This window comes from Scyliorhinus torazame, chromosome 9 (genome assembly GCF_047496885.1).
Source record: "Scyliorhinus torazame isolate Kashiwa2021f chromosome 9, sScyTor2.1, whole genome shotgun sequence".
NCBI classification, from domain to species: Eukaryota; Metazoa; Chordata; class Chondrichthyes; order Carcharhiniformes; family Scyliorhinidae; genus Scyliorhinus; species Scyliorhinus torazame.
In genome coordinates, this window is record NC_092715.1 from 149,765,173 (window position 1) to 149,778,779 (window position 13,607).

Genomic DNA, 13,607 nt, shown 5'->3' on the forward strand with positions numbered 1-13,607 from the left:
GCCTTCTGGAAATCTAAATACAGTCCATGCGCAGTTTCCCTTTATTCACAGCACCTGTTACTATTTCTAAGAACTCAAAATAAATTAGTCAAACATGATTTCCCATTCGGAAAACCATGTTGACTCTGTCTGATTAACCTGAATTTAGCCAAGTCAAATTCTGCTTTCTGTCTCCCTCCTTTTGAATAAAGGAGTCACAACGCTATTCTTCATCGAATGGAACATCTCTGAATCTATTGAATTTTGGCAAAGTAAAACCTACACGTGAACTTTCTCACCAGCCAGTTCTTTTAGACCCTAGGATGAAATCCAATCTGTCAATCCCCAGTTCCAAAAAATTGTTGTATCACTTCCCTGGTGATTGTAATTTTCTTGAGTTCCTCACTTACAGCCATTTCTGGGATGTCACTGGTGAATGTGAAAACCGTTGCAAAATACCTGTTCAATTCATCTACCGTAGCCTCATTTTCCATTATTAACTCACCAGAATCATTTTCGATAGACTAACACTTGCTTTGTTAATTTGTTTATTTTACAAAATCTACAGAAACTCTTGTATCTTTATAATTTAGCTTTCTCTCAATAAATTTTTGTCCTCCTTACCAATATTTTAGTCATTCTTTGCAGTTTTAGATATTCTGTCCAATAGTCTAACCTGGTACCCGTCTTAATGATATGCTTTTTCTTTAAGTTTCTAAAAAATTAATTTGTGGGATGTGGGCTTCACTGGCTAGGCCAGCAGTTATTGTCCATCCATAGTTGCCCTTAAGAAGGTGGTGGTGAGCAGCCTTCAACATCAGTCCTTGAGGTGTAGGCACACCCACAGTACTGTTAGGGAGGGAATTTGACCGAGCAACAGTAAAGTAACAACAATATATTTCCAAGTCAGACTTGTTGAGTGACTTGGAGTGGAAACTCCAGATGGTGGTATTCCCTGGTATCAGCTGCCTTTGGCCCTTCTAGATGGTAGTAATCGTGGGTTTGGAAGGTGCTGCCAAAGGAACATTGGTGAGCTCCTGCATTGCATCTTGTAGATGGTATGCAGTGCTGCCATTGTTTGTCAGTGGTGGAGGGATTAAATGTTAGTGAAACGTGCACCAATCAAGTTGCCTGCTTTATCCTTGTTGGCATTGAGCTTCTTCAGTGTTGTTGGGGCTGAGACATCCAGTGGCGGCCATGGCTCAAGGCAATTTGTTTTGGTCTTTTCCCCATCCGAAGGGCAAAATATTTGTGGGCAAAAGGTATAGGAGTGCTTGGGGAAGGTAATTCTCCTCTGGTGTGGCTGGTGCATGGATCAGCAGACGAGGAGAGCCACAAAAAAAAGTAAGTACTGTTGGAACAGGAGAGTTTTTGTGGTACGTGACAGGGAAAGATGGCGGAGGGCAAGGGGGCTGCACTGCCTGCTCGGTGGTCGACGGAGCGGTTGGTGGAGTTTTCGAATGATATGTTTTGGCAGCAGAGGTAAGACCTAGCCAAGATGGTGGAACCGCTGAGGTCTGCGATCGAGCAAGTGGAGCAGAGGTGGTAAGTCCAGAAAGTGGAGGAGGCTGTTGGGGAGCACGAGGAGCAGTAGGCCTCTTTGGTGGCTGAGATGGGAGTGATGCGTGAGAGTCAGAAAAAGCTAAGGGAGAAGGTGGAGGATTTGGAGAATCGCTCCAGAAGGTGAAAGCTAAGTCTTGTCGGGATGCCTGAAGGCATTGAAGGTGTGGAGGCCGCAGTATATGTGGCAAAGATGTTGGAGAGGTTGATGGGGAAGAGGTGACCTTTGATCGGCTCCTGGAGGTGGACCGGGCGCACAGAAAGTTGAGGAGGAGGCAGCAGGCAAGTGAGCCGCCACGAGCAATGGTGGTGCCGTTGCATCGCTTTCTGGACAAGGAGAAGATCCTTCGATTGTCCTGGGAAGGGAACGATGTACCTGGAAAGGGAACGGGCTGCGTGTGCCAGGACTTGGGTGTGCAGCTGGCGAAGAGGAGGGCTAAGTTTAACCGGATTATGATCATAATCTTTATTCGTGTCATAAGTAGGCTTACCCTGCAATGAAGATACTGTGAAAATTCCCTAGTCGTCACATTCTGGCGCCTGTTCAGGTACACTGAGGGAGAATTCAGAATGTCCAATTCATCTAACAAGCCCGTCTTTTGGAACTTGTGGGAGTAATCCGGAGCACCTGGAGGAAACCCATGCAGACACGGGGAGAACGTGCAGACTCTGCACAGACAGTGACCCAAACTGGGAATCGAACCCGGGTCCTTGGCGCTGTGAAGCAACTGTGCTAACCACTGTGCCACCCATGAGGCTGCCCTCTTTAAAAAGGGGGTGAAGTATGGGGTACTGTACCCAGCCTGCCTGTAGGTGGCTTTCCAGAAGAGAGAGTGGTATTTCGACGCACCAGAGGAGGCGATGGAATTTGAGAGGGACAATGAACTGGGAGAAGTAGGAGGACATTGAACTTTGCAGGATTTTTTTTTAGGTGTTCTTTAAAGTTTTTGGTGGTGCTTTTTTCAGGGGCAAGCTTTGATGGGGATGCAACAATGGTGAATGTGCTTTTTGTTTGAGAGTTCGATGGTTGAGAGGGGAGGAATTTGAAGGAGGATTGAAGGCCTTGGGCGGGGACCACCATGCTAGCTGGGTGAGCTAATTAACGGGAGTGAAGTGGGGGTTTGCCATGTGGAAGGCATGGGGGAGGGGAGGTTTTTTTATTTGGGGAGGGGAGGGGAGGGTTGCTGACATGAATGGTTGGCGTGGTGCAGTTTGAAAGAGATCAATGACGGTGGATATCGAAGGGCGAGCCTGGGGGGTCATGTGACACGGGCTGGGGGCTGGCTCAAAACAGGATAAGGCTGATGGTAGGGGAAGGGGGCAGGATGCCCCCTCCCAACCAGGCTTGTCATGTGGAATGTAAGGGGGCTGATTGGGCCGGTCAAACGTTCGCATGTGTTCACGCATCTGAGGAGTTTGAAGGTGGACGTGGCCTTTTTGCAGGAGACGCACCAGAAGATAGGAGACCAGGCTAGGCCGAGAAAGGGATGGGGCAGGTGGGGGGAGGAAGGACATGTATGCTGAGGGCAAAGGAGTTTTCATACTTCTCCCATGTGCACTGGGTGTACTCCTGGGTTGTTTTTATTCGGGCTGGACAAGACGCTGTAGGCGGGGATGGCTGACTGAATAATAATAATCTTTATTAGTGTCACAAGTAGGCTTACATTAACACTGCAATTAAGTTACTGTGAAAAGGCCCTAGTCACCACATTCCGGCGCCTGTTCGGGTACACAGAGGGAGAATTCTGAATGTCCAAACTACCTAACAGCACGTCATTTGGGACTTGTGGGAGGAAACCGGAGCACCCGGAGGAAACCCATGCAGACACAGCGAGAACGTGCAGACTCCGCACAGACAGTGACCCAAGCCAGGATTCCAACCTGGTACCCTGGTGCTGTGAAGTAACAGTGCTACCTACTGTGCTACCATGTTGCCGATGATTGATTGTGGTTTCTGACCATGCGCTGCACTGGGTGGATCTGCACTGTAGGGTTGTTTGCAGTTGAGGAGGTGTGCGGGCTGTCATTAGGGGGTTCGTAGAGCTAAGTGATATGGGGAGGGAGGTCATGGCCGCCATGCTGTGGGAGGCACTCAAGGCGGTGGTTAGTGGGGAGTTTATATCGACTCAGGCAGATAGAGAAAGGAGTGGGCAGCGAGGGCAAGGCTGATGGACGAGATTTTGAGGGTCGACAGGAGATACTCTTGAGGCGCCAGAGGCAGTACCGTTGAAGGAGAGACCGAAGCTCCAGGTGGAGTTTGGGCTAGTTCTACGGGGAAGGTGGTAGGGCTGTGTATGAGTATGGGGGGAAGGTGAGCAGGATGTTGGCCTATCAGTTGAGAAAGCAAGAGGCGGCGAGGAAGATTGGCAGAGTGAGGGATCATGAAGGCAAGGTGGTGATGGACCCCGAGGGTGTGTTTGAGGCGTTCTTTAGAAGGTTATATGACTCGGAGCCTCCAACCGGGGAGGAAGAGATGTGGCGGTTTCTGGACGGGCTGGAGTTTTCCAAAGTGGAGGAGGGGCCGTTTCAGGGACTGGGGGCCCCAATTCGGTTGAGGGAGGTGATGGAGAGTATGCAGGCAGGGAAGGCCCGGATGGGTTCCCAGTAGAGTTCTATAAAAATTTGAGGTGGACCTGGGGCCACTGCTGGTGAGGATATATAATGAAGTGAGGGAGAGGGGGAATTCCCCCCTCCATTGTTGCAGGCCTCCATCTCCCTGATATTAAAGAAGGATAAGGATCCGGAGCAGCGAGGGTCGTGCCGCCTGTTATTACTACTGAACGTAGATGTCAAGTTGCTGGCGAAGCTGTTGGCCTTGCAGATCGAGGACTGCGTCCCGGGGGTGATCGAATGGATTTTTTAAAGGGGAGGCAGTTGTTGATGGACGTGAGGAGGCTGCTTAATGTAATTATGATGCCTTCAGAGCGGCAGGAGGTGGAGGTAGTGGTGGCAATGGACGCGGATGGGGCATTTGATCAGATGGAGTGGGCTTTTCTGGTGGAGGTGCTGGGGTGGTTCGGGCTGGGGTTTGTGGACTGGGTCTGGCTGCTACATAAGGCACTGGTCGCGAGTATGCGGACAAACCGAGTGAATTTGGGGTACTTTGGGTTGTATTTTGGGATCAGACAGGGGTGCCCGCTCTCCCTGTTGCACTTCGTCTTGGCGATAGAGCCGCTGGAAATGGCGCATAGGGATTGGAGAGGGATCAAGCGGCTGGGCATCGAACACAGGGTCTCATTGTATGCGGATGACTGGATGCTGTACATTTTGGACCCATTCGCGCCAGTTCGGAGGCCTCATGGGGATCCTGGAGGATTTGGCCGGTTCTCTGGGTACAATCTGAATATGGGGGAAAGCTAAGTGTTCCAGATTGCGGCTAGAGGACAGGAAAATAGGTTAGGAGAATTGCCGTTTAGGGCGGTGGGCGTAAGCTTTAGATATTTGGGTATTCAGGTGGTGCGGGGATGGGCGCAGTTGCACAAGCTGAACCTGGCTCGGTTGGTGGAGCAGATGGGGTGGGATGTGCTGCCACTGACACAGGGTGGGTGCAGACAGTAAAAATGACGGTGCTGCCAAGGTTTCTGTTTGTGTTTCAGAACCTCCCAGTCTTCATCTCCAAGTTTTTCTTCAAGAAGGTGATATCGGTTAGGAGGGCTTTTTTGGAGTGGGAGCGATGGGGAGAGGGGTGGCTGGTGCTGCCAATATAATGAATTACTACTGGGCGGTGAATATCGCTATGGTTAGGAAGTGGGCTGTGGGGGAGTGGTCTTCTGCGGGAGTGGTCTGCTTGGGGACGGATGGAGGCGGAATCGTTCTGGGGAACATGTTTAATGGTTTTGTTGTTGACTCCTTTACCGTTCTCGTTGACCAGCTACTCTCTGAGCCCGGTGGTGGTGTTGACCCGAAGGGTGTGGGGGTAGTGGAGGCAGCATTTGGGGCTTGAGGGTGTCTAGGTGTGAGCACCAATCTGCGATAACCATGGGGATGCATTGGCAGGGCTGGGCACGAGGTTTCGGGGTGGCGGCAGGCTGACATTGAGCGCTTTGGCGATCTGTTTATAGGGGACGAATTTGCAAAGTTGGAGGACCTGGAGGAAGAGTATGAGTCGCCCAGGGAGAATGGCTTTAGACACTATTGTGTTCTCTATTTCGCTTTACCTGGATGCCTTGGATGTGTAGTGTTGAATAAAGAACACAAAGCTTTGTGAACAAACAAAACTATAAATTTATTACACTACTATCTAAAATTCGTTCACATTCCAAAATTAGTAGGTTACTATGTTAAAATATGCTATCTCTAACTAGCAGAACTCTCAAGTACACAACTGCTCTCTATGCTTGATACTCTTCCAACTCCTTCGAATTCCTAACTCCCAGAATCCCAAGTCACATATATATTGTTTTGTCGTTCCCTCTAGTGGTAAGAAGCATTATCATTAACTTGTTAACTCTTTACATCCCAATCAATATACATATGATTACAGGAACCTGCAGGTTCGGGACTTTGTAAGGAGAGAGGTGCCGTCCTTTCCTGGGCTGCCACCCCTGGAGTTGCAGGACAAGGTGTTGTCAGGGGACGGAATAGGGGAGGGTGTGGTGTCAGATATCTATAAGGAGTTGTTGGAATGGGAGGAATCCTGGTGGGGGACATTGGGAGGAGCTGGGAGGCGAGGTGGGGGCCCAGACATGGGCGGAGGCCTTGCGGAGGGTGAACGCGTCCTCCATGTGTGCGAGATTAAGCCTCATTCACTTCAAAAGGGTACGTAGGGTGCATATGATGGAGGCGAGGATGAATAGGTTCTTTGCAGGGGTAGAGGATAAGTGTGCAGGAGGTCTGCGAATCACATCCATATGTTTTGGGTTTGTCCAAGATTGAGGGGTTTTGGCAGGAGTTCTTGGATGTGATGTACGAGGTGCTGGTTGTGTCGGTGGTCCAGAGTCCACAGTGGCAATATGTGGGGTGTCGGAAGACCCAGGGGTCCAGGGGGTAAGAGAGGCCGATGTTTTGGCCTTTGCCTCCCTGATAGCCCAGAGACAGAATTTGCTTGGGTAGCGGGACTTGGAGCCGCCGAATTTCTGAGGCTGGAGCAGGTTAAGTTTGTCTTGGGCATGAGAGGATGGGTTCACCAGGAGGTGGAACCTGTTTATTGATTTTGTTTAGGAAGTTTGAGAGGTCGGGAAGGGGATTAAAACTGGGGGGGGGGGGGGGGATTAAAATGGGGAAGGTGGAATGTGAGAACGGGGTGGCACCAGGGGAGCAGGGGCGTAGTGGGTGTTGATTAATTAAGCCTAATTACAGAGTCCCATTGAACCTGGTTTCACTGTATTTTGAGGCAGTGTGTTCCAGGTCTTCATTCTCCATGTTTGTTCGAAAACTGTGGGTATAGTAGGAAATAATTTGAATAAAGCAACTAAACATATGGCAGCCAGTGGAATAAGATTTGGCTTCTTTTTCACACGTTGTGTAGATTATTTCTAGGTATAATCAAAATTAACATCAATTCAACATTATTTTATATGCCAGTGATTTTTTTTTTTTTAAATTGTTGTTCTGGAGTTCCTAAGGGATCTATCCCTCATCCCATCCTGTTTCCTCTCCACAGGCTGCACTCTAACATATTATCCAAAAACACATTGGTTCCATGTGTACACAGATGACACCCAGCTCTACCTCATCACCACCTCTTTCGGTCCCTTCATGGTCTCTAAATTGTTACGTTTCTTATCTAATGTTCAGTTGGAGCAGCAATGTACTCAACAAAATATTGTAAAAACCTTAGCCATTTGCTTTGGTCCACTACAAACTTGTTCGCTGACCACCCAAATGATCCCTCTTCCTGTTCGCTCTCAGAAGTTGGACCAGATCATTTTCAACCTTTACGTTCTATTTGATCCCAAGATGAGATTCCAACCACTAGGTTTCTCCAGTACCATGACCTCTTCCTTCCACCTTGTTCGGCAACATCTCAATTGTAAAATTCTCCTTGCTTTCAGATTCTTCCATCGCCCTTAGCCCTTTTCTACCTTGGCTGCTTTCTCCACCCTTACAAATCTCTGATATATTTGTATTCTGCTAATTTAAATGTAAATGTAATTTGTTATTATAACAGACTTTTTGAAATTGAATGAAAATTTTACATGCATTGTACAGTGACTAATTATCACTGTTTTTAATTTTATTAATTTCATAGTATGAAGCAGTGAAAATTTATGTGAAGCTGGTTAGCATGTCCATTTCTGTGAGAGAAGAACACAACGAGCCAGAGATCATGAAATTCGCTGTGATTGACGTGAACACAACACTGATCCAGAGACCAGGAGCACAGGCAATAAAGTAGGTTTTTATAACTTTTGTAACACATCTGCCTGGGTTTATTCAATTTATTCAATTGGAAGCAGATCCCATATATATTGTTTAAAAAAAACTTTTTTCCCAGAGCTATGACTGAACAATGATTGTAATAAGAATGTAGAAAAACAAAAACGTTCTTCAGCCGATCCACCTACTAATTTTGATGACCATGTACAATTAATCTCTAATGGATTTTCTCTTGCTATTCACAAGAGAGATTACTAACCACTTGTAAAGCATGCCAAAACAAAACCTGAACTAAACTTAATTCTGATTCTGAAGTTTGTTTATCAAGAGTATGATTAACATTATTACATTTTGCAATACATTTACTACATTTAAGAACTGTAATTTACATTGACTCTGGACTCCTTCCTGTTATCTCCTCTTCATTTCCTATATCCCATTTACTATTGGGTATTTATTTATCAAAATTTTAATGTAACTATCCCTCTAACTTTTGCTGAGCCCATTTACCTTTGCTTTTTGGCTGTCAAGTTGGACCCGTTCTCTATTTGATTTTCTTTTTTTAAAAACTACTTTCTTTTTGCCCCTCTGAGACGCCTCTTCGATCATCATGTCTTCTTTCATTCCTCCACCCTCAGGTGCTCTGTCTCTTGATTGCACACCCCAAACTTTCAGTAGTCCTCAAACATCCCACTCTTTGCCACAGTCCAGAGCTTGACTACCTTTCATATAACCTACAGCTTCCATGTGTGCTCCTCTTAACATTCTCCAAAGGGCTTATTGTGGCACTTGCTGTTGGTTCATTATGAACAGCAGCCCCAATTGTTTTACATCGATTTCTCATCGATTTTTCCACCTAATGTACCTGCTGGAGGCAAATCTGGCCAATATTCTTTCTGCTTAACTCAAACATCCCTCTACTGACTCTGGCCTTTGCTTTTACCATCCCACTTCATATTGCACTCCAAAAGTGTCTGTTCACTTGTGAACAAGGACCTTGTCCACCAGTAGTGTGTTGTTGATAATTCCATGAACATTATGGTCTTAATGGAAACCTGACTAAGCGATGATGGTTCCTGCCTTTCTCCCTTAATGAAGCCTCTCCACTTGACTGATCTATCACTTGTTCTGTCAAATAGTCGTTGTTGTGGGACAGCACATCACCAATCTCACCTTGGCTTAACCACCTACTCTTTTGTTAATCGCCTTTCACCATCTCCCATTTAAAATCATAATTCTGTACTTCCCTCCCAAGTATGATATTTTTTTCACCAAGATATCTTTGTAATGATATGTATATTGACTGGGATGTAAAGAGTTAACAAGTTAATGATAATGCTTCTTAGCACTAGAGGGGAAACAGAACAGTCATATATATCATGTGACTTTGGGGATTCTGGGATTAGATGATTAGGAGTTGAGAGTTAGGAGAGAGCTGGAAGAGTGTCATGCATAGAGAGCAGTTGTATACGTGAGAGCTCTGTAAGTTAGAGACAGCACAGTTTTATATAATAACCTTCTACTTTAGGAATGTGAACGAATCTTAGTCAGTAGTGTAATAAATTTATAGTTTTATTCGTTAACAAAGGTTTGTGTTCTTTATTCAACATTTCGCATCTGAGCCATCCAGGTAAAGCAGAATAGAGAACATAGCATGCTACCAGGAATGGACAGTTCTAACATGGTACCAGAAGTAGTCTTAGACTAGATTAGTAAGGTTTAGGGAGAAAGAAACAATCTCAATGCGAGAAAAAAACGTGCAAAGAAAAAACTCAACTACACTCAAGTACCAACAATCAGACTCCAGCAACAACCAGAAACATCACTTGAAGAATTACCCAACCGAAGAGTCATGGAAGGTCTGCAGTTTCCAAAGGCATTCAGCATATCAGGTAATGTAGATGTGAAATGGAAAATATTCAAACAAGAGTTTGAACTGTACCTCTCATCCTCCAACCTCCAAACTGCCAGTGATAAGCGTCAAACTGCTTTATTGCTACTCATGGCTGGACCACAGACTATACAAGTGTATAACTCGCTCCACTTAGAGAATGAAGTAGAAAAAAATAACTTTGAACTGGTCATTGAAAAATTTGATCATTATTGTGAGCTGAAAAGAAATGAAAACCTGCGCAAAAGACTGCAAAAGCAACAAAATATGATGCTGGAAGCTTCAATTAAATGTCCCGTACAACTAAAGAATCTATAAATAGAAGTGCCGATATATTGAATCGACAAAGTAAATAAGATTTTGCCTCCTATCAAGCTGTGGCGCAGTTCAAAATTCATCGTACTGGCAACCGAAAAAAACAAGTTCTTCAGAAGTTGGACATTTCAGACATGCGCAGTTAAAGAAAAAAATGCGCGATTCAGAATTTGAACGTTCTGTGCATGTGCAGGACCAGTTCGCACATGGGCACATTGAAAATCGACACAATCTGGAAGAATACCGTTCTGCGCATGCGCACTTGAAAAAAGAGCGCACTCTGGATGAGGATCGATTTGCCCATGCACATGATGTCATGGACGAGCTGACGTCCGAACATTGTGGACACGCCCACTTAAAGAATAACTGCCAGGAAATAAAAAAAGGTTTTAAAGGCACAGAAATGTTTTTTTTTAACAAACAATTTTATTGAGGTATTTTATGGCATTGTAAACAGTTACAGATAACAAATGTGCAAACATCAATATAAAACCAATACTTCAATCAAACCATACTGCACATGCCCGCTCCTCTCCCCTAGACACTACCCGCCTATTTATCCCTCCTACTCTACCCTAATCTCCCCCCTCCCCCTCTTCCTCTTCCCCCTCCCCCCTGCTGACGTTCACTCTCCCGCAAAGAAGTCGATGAATGGTTGCCACCTTCGGGCGAACCCCAGTACAGATCCCCTCAAGGCGAACTTAATTTTTTCCATACCCAGAAAACTTGACATGTCCGAAAGCCATAGTTTGGTCTTTGGGGGTTTTGAGTCCCTCCAAGCCAGCAGTATTCACGGCGGTGCTATTAGGGAAGCAAAGGCCAGAACATCTGCCTCTTTCTCCCCCTGGACTCCCGGGTCTTCCGAAACCCCGGAAATTGCCACCCCTGTACTCATCACCACCCTTGTTTTCAGCATTCGGGACCTGACCCCCGCAAATCCCTCCCAGTACCCCCTAAGCTTAGGACATGCCCAAAACATGTGAACATGGTTCGCTGGTCCTCCCGCGCATCTAGCGCACTTGTCCTCTACCCCAAAGAATTTGCTCATCCGAGCTACCGTCATGTGGGCCCGGTGAACGACCTTAAATTGAATCAGGCCGAACCTGGCACATGTTGCGGTTGAATTTACCCTACTCCGAGCTTCCTCCCACAGCCCGTCCTCCAACTCCCCGCCGAGCTCCTCCTCCCATTTGAGTTTCAGTTCCTCCATCTGGGACTCTTCCCCCTTCATGAGCACCTTGTAGATATCCGAGACTGTACCCTCTCCTCCTTCTCCTCTCGAGACTATTCTGTCCTGGATCCCTATTGGCGGGAGGCGTGGGAAGGATGGGACCTGTCTGTGTACAAAGTCCTTCATCCGTAAGTACCTAAAGTCATTTCCCCTTACCAGCCCAAATTTCAAACTCGCAAAGCTCCCCTCCAGGAACATATCGCCCGCCGCCATGTTTGAAACCCTCCATCCATGTTCCCGGGTGCGAATCGATGGTTATCACATATTGGAGCCCAAACAGACGCACCCCTCCCCCCCACATGCCTCCTCCACTGGCCCCATATCCGCAGGGGAGCCCCCACTACCGGGCTGGTGGAGTACCTGGCCGGCGACAGCGGTAGGGGAGCCATGACCAGGGCTGCCTAACTGGTGCCCCTGCACAAAGCCGCCTCCACTCGCTCCCAGATAGACCTCGTACCCACCATCCACTTCCTTATCATGGTTATGTTAGCCGCCCAGTAGTAGTTGATCAGACTCGGCAATGCCAGTCCCCCCTCGATGCGGCTCCTTTCAAGCATCGCCTTCTTCACCCGCGGGAATTTTCCCACCCAGACAAAGCTCATGATGATTTTGCCAGTCCTTTTGAAGAAGGACCGTGGGATAAAGATCGAGAGGCACTGGAAGATGAACAGAAATCTAGGGAGGATTGTCATCTTTACAGTCTGCACCCTCCCCGCCAGTGACAGCGGGAGTGCATCCCATCTCTGGTACTCCCTCTTCATTTGTTCCACCACCCTAGTCAAATTTAACTTATGTAACCTGCCCCAGTCTTGTGCCACCTGTATCCCCAAGTACCGGAAACTTTCCTGCACCAGCATAAATGGCAGCTCCTTCAGTCTATTCTCCTGGCCCCTTGCCTGCACCACAAACATCTCACTCTTGGCCATATTTAATTTGTACCCTGAAAACCGGCCAAACTTCCTCAATGTTTCCAGTATATTTTCCATCCTGGCCAGTGGGTCCAACACGTACAGGAGCAGGTCGTCCGCATGGAGAGAGACCCTATGTTCCACCCCCCTTCCACCCCTTCGCAACTCTCGACGCCATCGCCAACGGCTCTATGGCCAGCGCGAACAGCGACGGGGAGAGTGGGCACCCCTGTCTGGTCCCGCGGTGTAGTCTGAAATAATCTGACATTACCCTGTTCATCCTAACCCTAGCATTTGGGGCCTGTTACAATAGTCTGACCCAATTAACCAGTTCCCCCCCCAAACCCAAACCGTCCAAGCACCTCACACAAATAGCCCCACTCCACCCGGTCGAAGGCCTTCTCATCGTCCATTGCCACCACTACCTCCACCTCCTTGCCCGTCGGGGGCATCATGATCACATTAAGCAATCTTCTCAAGTTAGCTGTCAGCAGCCTGCCTTTCACAAACCCTGTCTGATCGTCCCCAATCACCTCCGGTACGCAGTCCTCAATTCTAATCGGCAGGACCTTGGCCAGGTCCTTGGCATCCACATTGATCAGGGAGATTGGCCTGTATGACCCGCAGGATTCCGGGTCCTTGTCCCGCTTTAGTATCAGCGAGATGGTGGCTTGTGACATCGTCGGTGGCAGGGTCCCTCTGTCCCTTGCCTCATTAAAAACCCTTGTCAGGACCGGTCCCACTATCTCCGAGAACTTCTTGTAAAACTCTACTGGGTATCCATCCGGTCCCGGGGCTTTCCCCGACTGCATGGCCTTTAGGTCCCCCAATACCTCCTCCGCTCTAATCGGGGCCCCCCAGCCCGTCCACTAGTCCCCTGCCTACTTTTGGGAAGGTTAGTCCATCCAGGAACCTTTTCATCTCCTCCGGCTCTTCCGGGGGTTCTGAAGTGTACAGCTTACTATAGAAGTCCCGAAATACCTTATTCAGTCCTGCCGGGTCCTCCACTCTGCTCCCTTCACCATCAACCACTCTACTTATTTCCCTGGCCGCCTCCCTCTTCCTGAGTTGCTGCGCTATCAATCTGCTGGCCTTCTCCCCATGCTCATACACCACTCCCCTCGCCCTCCTCGGTTCCACGGCCCTACTCGTGGATAGCACCCCCAGTTCCGCCTGCAATCTCCGTCTCTCCCTGACTAGATCCTCCCCCGGGGACCCCGCATGCTCCTCGTCTATCCGGTGAATTTCCCTAATCAATCTGTCCATTTCTGCTCTGTCCACCCTGACCCTGTGAGCCCGAATTAAGATCAGCTCCCCCCTCACTACTGCCTTCAGCGCCTCCCACAGGGTCGCTGCTGAAACCTCCCCTGTGTCGTTCACCTGCAAGTAATTTTGCATACACTTC

At 47.9% G+C, this 13,607-nt stretch overlaps 1 protein-coding gene across 5 annotated transcripts in view; it reads left to right on the top strand.

Annotated features, from left to right (window-relative positions):
• vps13a (vacuolar protein sorting 13 homolog A) overlaps positions 1–13,607 on the top strand; it is a 753,359-nt gene that overhangs the window by 143,088 nt on the left and 596,664 nt on the right. For all 5 annotated transcript variants that reach the window (XM_072516625.1, XM_072516626.1, XM_072516627.1 and 2 more), the window contains exon 17: positions 7,730–7,872. In XM_072516625.1, coding sequence (XP_072372726.1) covers positions 7,730–7,872 — 143 coding nt within the window. The remainder of the gene's footprint in view (positions 1–7,729; positions 7,873–13,607) is intronic.